The sequence below is a fragment of the Sander lucioperca genome, chromosome 18 (assembly GCF_008315115.2).
Source record: "Sander lucioperca isolate FBNREF2018 chromosome 18, SLUC_FBN_1.2, whole genome shotgun sequence".
In the NCBI taxonomy this organism is placed as follows: Eukaryota; Metazoa; Chordata; class Actinopteri; order Perciformes; family Percidae; genus Sander; species Sander lucioperca.
The window spans coordinates 17706570-17720206 of record NC_050190.1 but is presented as its reverse complement, the minus strand read 5'-3'; the positions used below and the strand labels follow the sequence as shown (position 1 = coordinate 17720206).

Genomic DNA, 13637 nt, shown 5'->3' with positions numbered 1-13637 from the left:
CGACCCTCTCGTCCACCAGGGTAAACTCCAACGTAGCGGCGCTCAGCCGGGGACTTGTGAGTATCCCCACACCCGCCCGGCGCCTCACACCCTAGGCAACTCCGGAGAAGAAAAGAGTCCAACCCCTATCCAGGAGTATGGTTCCAGAACCGAGACTGTGCATAGAGGTAAGCCCCACCAGATCCAACTGGTAGCGCTCCACCTCCCGCACAAGTTCTGGTTCCTTCCCCCACAGAGAGGTGACGTTCCACGTCCCCAGAGCCAGCGTCTGCTGCCCGGGTCTGGTCCGTCGAGGCCCCTGACCTTCACTGCCACCCATGTGGCAGCGCACCCGACCCCAGCGGTTCCTCCCACAGGTGGTGGGCCCATGGGTTGGAGAGAGAGGTGCCACGTAGCTTTTTCGGGCTGTGCCCGGCCGGGCTCCGTGGCAAACCCGGCCACCAGGCGCTCGCTGATGGGCCCTCCATCTGGGCCCTCCATCTGGGCCTGGCTCCAGACGGGGGCCCCGGGCTTCCTCCGGGCAGGGTCACATCATCTCTACCTCGTTTTTTCATGGGGTTTTTGAACCATTCTTTGTCTGGCCCCTCACCTGAGACCACTTTGCCTTGGGAGACCCTACCAGGAGCACAAAGCTCCAGACAACACAGCCCTCAGGTTCATAGGGACACACAAACCTCTCCACCACGATAAGGTGATGGTTCCCGGAGAAGCTGGTTTGTTTATGGGTTTATTATATGTACATTTATCTTCAGAGCCGATCTTTACTGGTTGTCAATTATTAGTCAAGACAACAAGCTGTCACATTAACAGTACTGGCTGCTTGCAAAACGAAAGCACTGCCATGGCTGTTGACTGCCAGTGTTTACAAAAGGTTTGAGACTGTGATAAAGGTCAGGTCCATTTTTCTTCACATAGACTTATACAGATGACAGATACCCTGTGATTGCCATTATAGTAATGATTCAAAATTAAAATCAGCCAATGAGTTGAGATGCAGCCAACAGCTGTCCTCTTTGAATTAGCAATAATTGATTTTAATACAAAGAACTGAGGAAAGAACTGATGATAGGTTCCAATATATCCATACTTCAGTCCACTAACTGTCAGAGATATTTAATATAATGTTTCAACTGCCACACAATAGTGAGAGAAGTAAAAGTTAGAGAAAATAATTCACGTATCAAAATTGATCATAAAATTATTCTTTGACTCCTCTTTTCAACATTTTATGCTTCTCCCGCATGTTGTTATTCCTTAATTTGACTGTTGCTTACTAGAACGTCTTTTCTCTCTCCATTTCACAGACAAAAGTCTTCCTACTCAGTGCTTGTTTAATGTGCAAATAGTTCTGTGCAACAATAGAATTTGTTGTTTAATGGCGTGGTCAAGCCATGATTTTCCAGTGTTGGATTGCTGTTTATTGTCAGGAGATGTTTACTTTCACACTTCTCAAGAAGTAGAGCTGTAGTGCCAAACTCCATTTCTCCAGAAGGATGAAGTCCATTAGAATTTTATTGGATTTTTAGTGCCCTATATCTGTCATACCTAAATGACAGAATAGGGCAATTCCCAATTGCTCCAAAAATGACATATAAGATCATTCTATTTAACGGTCACACTGGCAGTTTTAAACATGTGACCGCGGTGGAAGTTGTAATCATGTCACCATAACACATGACCATTCGATTTAACGTTGTGAAACGGAACTACTTAAGTTTAGGTTTAGGCAACAAAAATACTTAGGGTTAAGACAAGATCATGGATTGGCTTAAAACAAGTCATGGACTTAGGTTCATAACTAGCCGCGCGAGCGGTAGTTCCAATGAGACAACCTGTAGGGGGACCAAAGCAGGAAACGTTACGTAGTGTTGCTTTAAGTTGAAAAAATGTCTGTTGACTTTTGGTTTCACACAAGACACAAACACCAGTCTCCTGGGTGAAAGTCCTGAAAGTCCAAACTGCCTAAGTATATTAAGCAAACAATAGACAACAATAGAATTTGTTGTTTAACCCTTAAAGGGGCACAAAACAGTACTGGCTGCTTGCAAAACGAAAGCACTGCCATGGCTGTTGACTGCCAGTGTTTACAAAAGGTTTGAGACTGTGATAAAGGTCAGGTCCATTTTTCTTCACATAGGCTTATACAGATGACAGATACCCTGTGATTGCCATTACAGTAATGATTCAAAATTAAAATCAGCCAATGAGTTGAGATGCAGCCAACAGCTGTCCTCTTTGAATTAGCAATAATTGATTTGAATACAAAGAACTGAGGAAAGAACTGATGATAGGTTCCAATATATCCATACTTCAGTCCACTGTCAGAGATATTTAATATAATGTTTCAACTGCCACACAATAGTGAGAGAAGTAAAAATTAGAGAAAATAATTCACATATCAAAATTTATCATAAAATTATTCTTTGACTCCTCATTTCAACATTTTATGCTTCTCCCGCATGTTGTTATTCCTTAATTTGACTGTTGCTTACTAGAACGTCTTTTCTATCTCCATTTCACAGACAAAAGTCTTCCTACTCAGTGCTTGTTTAATGTGCAAATAGTGTTTCTTGTACTGTAGAAACGGCTGACAGAAATTCCCTGAAAACATGTGTACACTGGTGAATTCATCAGTAATACACATTTGAGAGCAAAATAAAAAGTAATCAATGTTGCATACCTTTATCCTATTCAATATCTGTAGAAAACAGGCCTCAAAACATAAGTATATCTGTGAGTGATCAGCCCTGTTAAATACATTTATGTGGGTAATGTATCCACCAGGATACAGGCATTCAATGCCTGATTATCAAAGTTGTGAGAAGATCATTTTAAAAATATCCACAAGAACATATAAAATTAAAACTATTTTCTAAAACAAAATCACTCTAAAATATAATCGTGAAAAATATAACAACACTTACCTCATGGCCAATGTCTTTGTCCACATATGCTCCCATTTTGGATAATGCCCTTCCCCCCATAGCTCATCCAGTGTTGGATTGCTGTTTATTAGTTTATTATGTCAGGAGACGTTTACTTTTACACTTCTCAAGAAGTGGAGCTGTAGTGCCAAACTCCATTTCTCCAGAAGGAAGAAGTCCATTGGAATTTTATTGGATTTTTAGTGCCCTATTCTGTCCTACCTAAATGACAGAATAGTGCAATTCTCAATGGCTCCAAAAATGACATTTAAGATTGTTCTATTTATAAAAACACATAAAAACAAAAAAAGAAAAAGAAATCGAGAACATCCACCAGCACCTTGGATCAATCCCTCACCTCAGCATCTCAGCTGACTTTCACCCATCCACACACTCATTCTCCTCCTTCCAGCTCCCCGATATTTCCGAAATCACAGAACTCACCCAGAAATCCAAGCCATCCACTTGTCAACTTGACCCCCTCCCCACACAACTTGTTAAAGCCTGCCTTCCCTCCCTGGTTCCCCTCATTTCTGCTATCATCCACTCCTCTCTCACGACTGGAACTCTCCCTGCATCCGTCAAAACTGCTGCCATTACCCCTATTTTGAAAAAACCTGGTGCCGACCCCTCCAACAACTTGCCTCTCAACTCCATTCTCACCTATCCCACAATAACCTGTATGAACAGTTCCAGTCCAGTTTCCGCCCACTCCATAGCAGTGAAACAGTAAAAATTCTTATCAAAATCACCAATGACCTCCTTATGGCAGCTGATTCTGGCCTCCTCACCATCCTCATCCTCCTCGACCTGAGTGCAGCCTTTGATACCATCTGTCACACCACCCTCCTCAACAGGCTATCTTCCATTGACATCAACCACACTCCGTTAGACTGGTTCACATCTTACCTCTCTGGACGCACTCAGTTCATTCAACTCAAGTCTTTTAAATCCATTCCCTCCTCCGTCACTTCAGGTGTGCCCCATGGCTCTGTCCTGGGGCCCCTACTCTTCATCATTTATCTCCTTCCCCTCTGCAATATCTTCCGCAAATTTAACATTCACTTCCACTGTTGTGCTGATGACACCCAGCTCTACCTCTTCACCAAACCCTCGTCCACTCTTCCGCCCACCTCCCTTACTGATTGCGTCTCTGAAATAAAAACCTGGTTCACCCAAAACTTCCTCAAATTAAACAGTAATATAACCAAGGTTCTCCTCATTGGCACCAAATCCACTTTATCTGAAATCAACAGTTTTTCTCTCACTATTGATAACTCCTCCGTTTCACCCTCCCCCAAGGTTAAGAGTCTGGGTGTCATCCTTGACAGCACACTATCCTTTCAACCCCACATCAATAACATTACCCGGTCTGCCTACTTCCACCTACGAAATATCAATCGCCTCCATCCCTCCCTTACCCCCCACACTGCCGCCATCCTTGTCCACAGTCTCGTCACTTCCTGTCTGGATTACTGCAACTCTCTCCTCTTCGGCCTCCCTCACAAATCCCTCCATAAACTTCAACTGGTACAGAATTCAGCTGCCCGTATCATAAGCTGAACCCCCTCCATCCACCACATCACTCCTGTCCTCCAACAGCTCCACTGGCTCCCGGTCCAGTGCCATATCCAATTCAAAGTCCTCCTGTTTACATTCAAGGCCATCCACAACCTCGCCTCCCCATATTTGTCTGATCTCCTCCAGGTTCCCACTCCCTCCCGCTCCCTCAGATCCTCTTCCTCCATACACCTGTCTGTCCCCTCCACCCATCTCACCACCATGGGGAGCAGAGCATTCAGCCGCTCTGCTCTCCGCCTCTGGAATTCATTATCACCCCAACTCAGAAACATCAATTCATTTGTTTTAAACACATCTGTTTAAAACTGCCTATTCCACTTGATGTCAATTGCTCTGCCTCTTTCTGTTTTTACTATTGTTGTTTTATTTATTTTTTTTATTTATTTATTTTTGCTGCTTTTAAATGTCTTATGTATCCCTGTACGGTGTCATTGAGTGCCGAGAAAGGCGCCTTTAAATAAAATGTATTATTATTATTATTATTATTATTATTATTATATTATTATATTATTATATATATTAAACACGCGACCGCGGTGGCAGTTGTAATCATGTGACCATAACACATGACCATTCTATTTAACATTGTGAAATGGAACTACTTAAGTTTAGGTTTAGGCAACAAAAAGACTTAGTTAGGGTTAAGAAAATATCATGGATTTGTTTAAAACAAGTCACGGATTAAGGTTTGTAACAAAGTCAGTTAAGTTGAAAAAATGTCTGTTGACTTTTGGTTTCACACAAGACAAACACCAGTCTCCTGGGTGAAAGTCCTGTGTTTGTTTGACCTATCCACCACTTCAACCTGCCTCTTTATGCGGAGTTTGGCGCTCATATACTTCGTCACCTTACTTCCTCGTTTGGTCACGCAATAATTACTACGGCAACTAGAGGTCGCCGCCTAACAACAAACGCAAATATGGGGCATTATAAACTGCTTGCACAATCAACCTATATGACCGTTTTCTGGTTCAGGGTGGTCTGCTATTTCAACATGTACAGCCTGACTTCCATTAGTCTAACCCAGGGGTCTTCATTATTTTTATCCATGGGAACCAATTTTGGGTGCATGATTTAAGCTAGCATGAGACCTAAGCCTTAGGTTGAATGCTTATAGTGCATTATAAATGTATTTATTCTTATTATTCTACATAAATGGTCTTGCACAACATATTTATTTAGCCGTCCAATAGCACTTTAGCCATTGGGGTGCTCCAGAGGCCCAAAACTGGCAACACCTTACTAACCGTAGTGTCTTGGGTCTGAGCAGGGTTTGGGTTTGGGTATAGTCAGTGTTTGTCCCAGTACATGTTTTTTTTTTTTTTTCTTCATTTTTTTTTTTTTTTTCCTCCATCTCACTTCCGGGGCTCCGTAGCTTATTCACTTTCAGAGTCAAATAAGATTATTGATACCATTCTTGTGTCTGTACGGTAAATATGAAGCTACAGCTAGCAGCCAGTTTTCTTAGCTTTACAAACATTCTGGATAGAGGGGGAAACAACAACGAATTGTCTTGCTGAATTTTGAAGCAGCAAGTGGAGAAAGTCCAGTTAGTGTTGTGTAGCTTCAATCACGCATCTGCAGATTATACTAAGACACTGTTAAATAAATTGACAAAGAAAATGAATAAATTGTTGTAGAAATGTGTTAATCTGTAATGCTGTAACATGTCTAATTTCTACTGTATATAAATCAGGTGTGTTACATTATAGTCTGAATCCCATGCGTCGCACCTAAATTATTTTTGTCACTTGACCCTAGTGGAGATAGTTTTGGTTTTATTTGTGCAGGTTAGATTTCTGTCGCTGAAATTTGCTCCACCCCTCTAATACATAGAGGTGAATGGAATTATATTTGCTCTATGGTGTTTTAAGCCCCCAACGTCTCCTTCCAGGCAGCGCTGCGACCGTTGACTTCAAGGCACCTAACCCTAACCTTAACCCTAACCCTAACCATAACCATTGCCTAATCCTAGTGCCATCCAGGCAGCGCTGCCTGGAAGGAGATGTTGGGGGCTCAAAACACCGATAAACATTATATTCGGAGGACTCAGCATTAAAAGATAAAAAATAGAAATTTGAAGCAATAATCCTTATAAATGTCATGTTTGTTTGGCATCAACTACAACTTGGCTAGCATGCCATGGCAGTTCTTTGCACATCTTAAGAAGTTTATATTCAGTTAAAATCAGTGATGCTGGTTAGAATTAATGAACAAATGTCTGCACACATTTTTATGGTAAACCAATAGTTGTTGAGGTAATTTAGTCTGGACCAAAGTGGTGGAGCGACTGACACAACGGCATTGCCATTCCTACAGCACGCCACCAGCATGGCTACAAACTGCCAGTGCAGAAAGTTAAACCACTCTATGGAGCTTTACTTGCACACTTGCAGAATATGAGAAATTCAGTGGTGGAAAGAGCATTAAACTTTTTACTTAAGTAAAAGTATTGATACAGTGATGTAAAAATAGCCCATTAGAAGAAGTCCTTACAAAAAGTAAATGTCATTATGTGAGTCTTGACTGGTGTTTCCTCTTAAAAAGCCAGGGCTAATGTCCATCTTGTTTATTGCTTCTGTATGCCATGGCTCCAGTTAGACTGTGATAGGATTTAAATGATTGTGTGGGAGTTCCTTAAAAAATTTAAAGTTTTAATCTGATAGCATTATATTAGATAGAAATGGAAGAATCTGTCTACAGGGATTTCTTTGAAGTAACTGCCTGTGTGAGCTCAGTGGGTGGAGAAGTGCATGTCTTACTCTATTTCCTGTGACTGTAGTTGTGGCACTTCCTGTGTTTAAACAAATACAGGAAATGTCTGGATTAACATGTCCTTGGCACTGGCCATCCAAATCAGTACATTTGGCCAACTTAAACACACACAGGTGATACACAAGTATACCCAATTCCACAATATTTTAAACTTGACTGTTTTGGTTCAGTTTGCATTGCTTCATTTTAAAAAAAACTAGGGAAAGCTGCATTGTTTTTAGTTTAAGGTAAATGTGAGTAGTTCATCTGGCCTAATAACAAGGTGCCTTAATTGTATGACTAAATTGTACTTTTGAATAACATTCATACATTTCTTCTTTTTTTTACTTTGTGTAGTCATATATATATATACAGTAGTGCCCATATATACATTAGTGCCCATAATAATAGAGTGGTACAGGCGCTGTACCACTCTTTATGAAATCAATTTATATCTTATCTCCTACTGTGATAGACTCTGAAGTTGGGCACTACTACCACAGAAGTATTTCATAAAAGGTTTTATCTTTATTATCACACATTTAGAGGTAATAAATTCAATCAATAAGTAAATGTTACAGATTTTATAGCATATAAGGAAATAAATAATTTATGATACTATTGTGGTATCTTTAGTTTCGTTGCTGTGGTGTTGTATGGAAGAAGGATTCGCCGACACATTATATCATTATATTATAAAAGATTATAAAAGGTTTATTACATCAAAGATTTCAGCATCATGACGGGTCCTGCAGAACCCGGAGAGACGACAGACCTGCCCTCTAACCATATGCCTCAGCCAAATGGATCCGTGTGTTATAACAAAGACTTAAGTCAATCAGATAGTACACTATATAAAAATAAAGTGTATGTGAACTGTTGTCCCAGTGGCAGCAGGGTGACAAAGGTCACAGGTTCCTTGCCTCCAGCAGCTATTGTGCGTCCATCCACTGCATCCATTTGTCATACCAAAGTGTCTCCGAGGCGCTGACCGTTGCATGTTCATGTATTGTAAGGCACCACAATCAAGGGAGTCAGCTTAACTGCCTAAAGCTCACTGGGGCCGGAGACATCTGGAGAAGCAGTCAAAACACTGTGGAGCCTGCCATTGTTTTTTTTATTTCAAAACGGAAATGGTCAGCGGGGGAGTAAAAAAGAACCCATAACTGCTGCTAAACATGGTTTCCGTCTTTAGTTTGTGTCCCAAACAGGATGCATGAGCATGAATGTTAGTCTCAGACCCACACCACTTGTTTTTGGCTACGAATGGACAACCACATATTGGTCACATTTCACCCCCAAAGCTCCCAAGGACCTTCTGGATATCAGTTAATTTGTTGATCTCTATGGCAATTATGTTGTGGATTTTTCTGCTGCCGCTCATCAACAGCTTTGAGGGTTTATTAGCTGAACATGAGACACTATGTACCTCAAACGCCTGTTTCACCCTGAATATGGACAGAATGAGCTTTAAGGATGCCTATCAGAATTGTGACCACAATGGAGGTTATCTGATGACAGTCAGAGACAAAGAAGAAGAGGATGTGCTGCGCTCGCTTCTCTCACAGATCCAAAGACAACGTCAGGACAGGGTGTTTAAATTTTGGATTGGATTAAAACTGCACAGAGGGGACTGTGTGTTGGCTGACAAGACTCTCAGGGGGTTTAGGTGGGTATCTGGGGAGGAATATTCCAACTACTCCAACTGGGAAAAAGAACCTGTCACCACTTGCACTGAGGAGAGATGTGTAAAAGTTCATTATACTATATCAGGTCAGAACCAACTGAAATGGACTGCTGGATCTTGCAAAAGCCCTGCATTTTATGCATGTAAGTTTTATTTTAAGGGAATGTGTAAACCTTTGGCTCTATTGGGGCCTGGACAAATCACCTACACAGCGCCCTTCTCAGAAGAGCCACAAAGAAGTGAAATGCAATCATTTCCGCTCGCAACATATGCTGTTATTTTATGTAGTGACCAACAGTCTCAATATGCTGTGTGCAAGGGGATGGACGACATCTATCGTTGGACTGAACCTGGTCCGTTTTGCAAAACAGGGAAGCAAAATTGCACGATAAACAATGGCGGATGTGAACATTTGTGCCACCAGGATGCAGATGAGGTTCAATGCTCATGCAAAAAAGGTTACGACCTGGATGAGGATGGACTCAGTTGCAGGATAAAAGACTTGTGCGGCGTTGACACCTGTGAGCATCAGTGCGTAATGAGGGAGTCTGGGTATTTCTGCAAATGTCCAGATGGGTTCAAACTAGATGCAAACCAGCGTAGTTGCTCTGATATTGATGAGTGCCAGTCACAAGCCTGTGTGCATCATTTGTGCATAAATACGCATGGCAGTTACACATGTGCATGTGAAGGCGGCTACGAAATGGTTGATGGTGAATGCAGGGATATGGATGAGTGCACGCAAACAAGATGTGAGCACAGCTGCTTGAACAGCTTGGGATCCTTCTCTTGTTCCTGCGATGAGGGCTTCACTTTATCCAAGGATGGGTACTCGTGCGTAGATATTAATGAATGCGTCAGTAATCTCTGTCAGTTCAAATGTGTCAATACTGTAGGCAGCTTCTTGTGCACCTGCCCGCAAGGCTTCCACATGGAGACAGATGGAGCGACCTGCGCTCCAGATATGACAGAAACATCAGCTGCTTCATCAGATGACCTAGCTGAGGAGGAAACACAAGAAAACGTCACAGAGTCTTTAACCAGAACCACAGTTGAGCTCCAACACCAGTCCCCTCACACTGACGCACCGCTTCCAGACCTGGTGAACGTTACGCACAATGATCAGCAGAGAAACGTTTCTTTGGTGACAGGTTTTGCCAAGACAGTGAATTCCAAGGTGATCATCTGCATCCTTGGTTCAGTCATTCCTCTGCTGCTTTTAGTCGCGTTGACTCTGTCTATTGCAATTTTTCGATGCAGTCGCTCCAAAAAAGAAGCCAAGAAAAATACCAGTACAGATGGCTACTGTTGGGTGTCTTCTGGTTTGGATCCACGTTTAGAGAAACTATATGAGTCCATCCTGACTGATGACCTATGACCTGATAGTGGTGGAGAAGACTGTCTACATGGATTATCATGCTTATTTATGTAATTTATGTTTTGCAGCCTCTCTAGGTTAGGCTGTGTTGTTGTGAAATATTACATATCAAATCAAATAAAAACTAGAATAAATATGCTGATTTTGGCAAGAAGAAGCGAAGTGTAAATATCTGTATGTGTAGATGTAAGGGGATCTGTATAATGAGGATGACTGGGTATCGAGAACTGATAGTTTGGACTGGGTGCCAGATGATTTCAGAAAGAAAAAAGAAATATTAACAATGATTTATCTGTACCAGCATGTATTTGTTTAAAGTGAGCATTTTTATGTTAAGATCAGTCAGCTAATTTTGTAATTTGTCTTGCCTGGCCACATGGTCTGCTATTTTATCAATATACTGTATATGTCTTATATTTTGTCTTATATGTGTCTTTACTGCATCATTAAGATGATATCAAAAGATTACAAATTATGTTGACCTTTCAGTACCAAAATGGCAGTCATGGAAGAAGTATTCAGATTGTTTACTCAGACATGCAATTTTTCATTTTACTTGCTGAATGGAGTTTGCACATCTGATGCTGGTGTAAATATGTAATGATAAACACATGTACATCAGAGTATTGAATCAATATACTGTATGCTATATGATGATTAAGTCATGTTATGAGACAAAATAAATAGTTTAAAATATGAATAGGTTTTTGTTCCTATATCTGCATAATGATGATCTTTGGCTTTGCCAACATTGGAACAACCCAGTAGTGTAACGTTATCTCATTTCCTTCCTGTCTTTACCGTTGTTATTGTCCTGAGGGATGTTGCTTCCGGAGTAGGTAGCCCCAGGCTCTAAATTCTCCAAACTATAGTCAGCCGACTTTATAGGATGATCTACTGCACGACATCATGGCCTGCTTGCAACTGATTGTTTTTGTGCCGGTGAAGGTAATGACAATGACTATTTTGATGTCAGTGATTTTGTTCTTGTCTATAACGACAGGATTTGGCAAGGAGCAGACTGGTGTCTGTAGGCCTTTTTGTACTGGGAGTGACTGCATAACAGTAGATCAAGACAGAGTGGATTTTCAAACAGCTGAGGAAGCATGCCGGGACAGGAACGGGGAACTAATGACATTTTGGTCTGAGACAGATGAGAACACCCTTGACAGTTTTAGACAAGAATTGTATGGAAACTTCTGGATTGGACTGCGTTTACCAGCTTCTGCCTGCAGCAACCTTTCAGCTCCACTGAGAGGCTACAAGTGGACCTCTGGTAATGTGCATAGTAGCTTTATTCCATCCTTTGGCACATGGAAAGACAGTGTTAAAGTCTGCTCTCCACGCTGTGTGTCACTTTCAAATGGTCAAAAGTGGACAGAGAGGCTGTGCTCGGACAAAACGGATGGGTTTCTGTGCAAAACGAAGCACAAAGATGCATGCCAGGCACGAGAATTATCAGATCCTAATGTTATCAAAAGCTCTAAAGGCTGTAAAGGTGGTCCTTGTGAACATATATGCACAGATGTAAAAGGAGGTTATATATGCTCTTGTTTCAGTGGATATATCCCAGACAGGAAGAACCCCGGGGAGTGCAAACAACACTGTCCACAACATAAATGCCCAGCGAAATGTCAGGGAAAACCCAGCGAATGCTACTGTCCTGATGGCTTTCTATTAAGTGATACATTTTGTGAGGACATTGATGAATGTTTGAATGATGGATGTGATCAAGAGTGTAAAAACACTTTTGGAAGTTTTGTGTGCTCCTGCAGAAAAGGATTTGTACTAAAAAATGAAGTCAACTGCGTCAAAGCAGAGGGCAATGAAAGTTTTGCTGTCACAACTCCTATCGTCATAGCTTTTGTTAAACCAGCCACCAAAAATCATACACTGAAGGGTTCTTCTGTGCCTGCTGGTGGGTTTCTCTGGATATGGATTTTTGTTGTTGTGGCTGTGGTAGTGTTTATAGTTGTGATAAGGTTTTATGTTGTTAAGCAGCTGAAGTGCAGAGAACAAAACTCCAATCAGCCATCTACTGCTCCTGTAGAGAATATTGAGTGTTAATTCCATTCCAAACAATGATGATCACAATTCCACTGGTCCCTTTGGCATTTCAAGTTTGGGAGACTCCATTACATTTATCACATGGCTGCGGTCTGTAACTTCTCCGAATAAACTTTTTTGAGTAACAGGTTTTTTTTATCGAGGTAATGCATTATAAAATAATAATAATAATATTAATTAATATTAATTAATTTTAAATAAAGGGGGACTGTTTCAGAAGTGGAAGAACTGGGATACTTAGTTCCTCATATGCATTATTAAAAGCAAGTAATTTTAAATTTTAACTTAAATAAAATAGCCTATACGTATATAAAACTACATATTATGCAATTGCAGCATGTAGGACATATTTTCATGTTGTATGTGTCCCAGTAGGAGCTGAGAGGTCATTTTATATGTGGTAGTCAGAAAATCCCAATTCTCATTTTATGAGTTAAGCATATGTTTCATAAGTAAAATGCTAATCTGAAAATGGAATTACAGTGTGCTAGCTCCTTAAAGTGTCAACGTGAATATACTGTGTTCTTTCCAACAATGAATTTTCCTTTAAACATTATTATCTGTGCATATAGCCTACATTTAACTATTTGTAAAATATGAGTTTTGAAGTACATGAGTGAAATGGTCTTTAATATGGGACTCTAGAGGGCGATTTCATGTAATTTTCTAATCTTTTGTGTATCATGACATGAAATTAAAATTTGAAGTCATTCATAACAAGTCATTGCTGGCATTATTCTTGTTCTTAGAGTGCCATCTACAGTTCTGTTGAACACAATTGCAGTAACATGTGTCCTCATTTCTTCATGCTAGCTTACAATGTTATGAGTAACATCTGTGTTTTAGTTATTATGACAAGTCATATTGTCTTCTATAAAAACAATGCATATTATTGACAATTTCTAAATTGGTATATGTTGTCATTTGGTTTCAATTTTCCATTTAATCGGCCTTATTTCCAAAATAGAAATTAAAAGTCAGTCAATAAATATAGTATTTATTTTACAGTTTACATTTTTCTGGACTTTTTTCTCTGAATGGAGAACTGAGTGGATCCCTCTTCCGCTTTATCTGATGATCCCCATGTCCCTCCTCTCCACACTGGTTGTAAGGAAACATCAGAACACAGACATCCTCATCACTCTGGCAATGTAGTCGGACACCCTGAACCAGTCCTCCCTTTGTGCAGGTGCACATTCATGGCACTATCACAGCATTAGAGGTCTAAGGGCATTTTTACATATCT

The 13637-nt window shown here is 40.7% G+C and overlaps 2 protein-coding genes across 2 annotated transcripts; both read left to right on the top strand.

Moving 5' to 3' along the window:
• The first annotated feature begins 3689 nt into the window (after nt 1-3689).
• Nucleotides 3690-11024, top strand: LOC116042470 (complement component C1q receptor). The gene is given in 4 exon segments (XM_031288637.1): nt 3690-4454; nt 8667-8691; nt 8694-9938; nt 9969-11024. Coding segments are annotated over 4 exon segments (2391 nt in total). The 3' UTR covers nt 10325-11024.
• Nucleotides 11025-11278: 254 nt separating this feature from the next.
• LOC116042432 (complement component C1q receptor) lies at nt 11279-13111 on the top strand. The gene has a single exon (XM_031288579.2). It carries the CDS (start codon nt 11282-11284, stop codon nt 12389-12391), a length of 1110 nt encoding a protein of 369 aa, XP_031144439.1. The 5' UTR covers nt 11279-11281; the 3' UTR covers nt 12392-13111.
• The last annotated feature ends 526 nt before the right edge of the window (nt 13112-13637 follow it).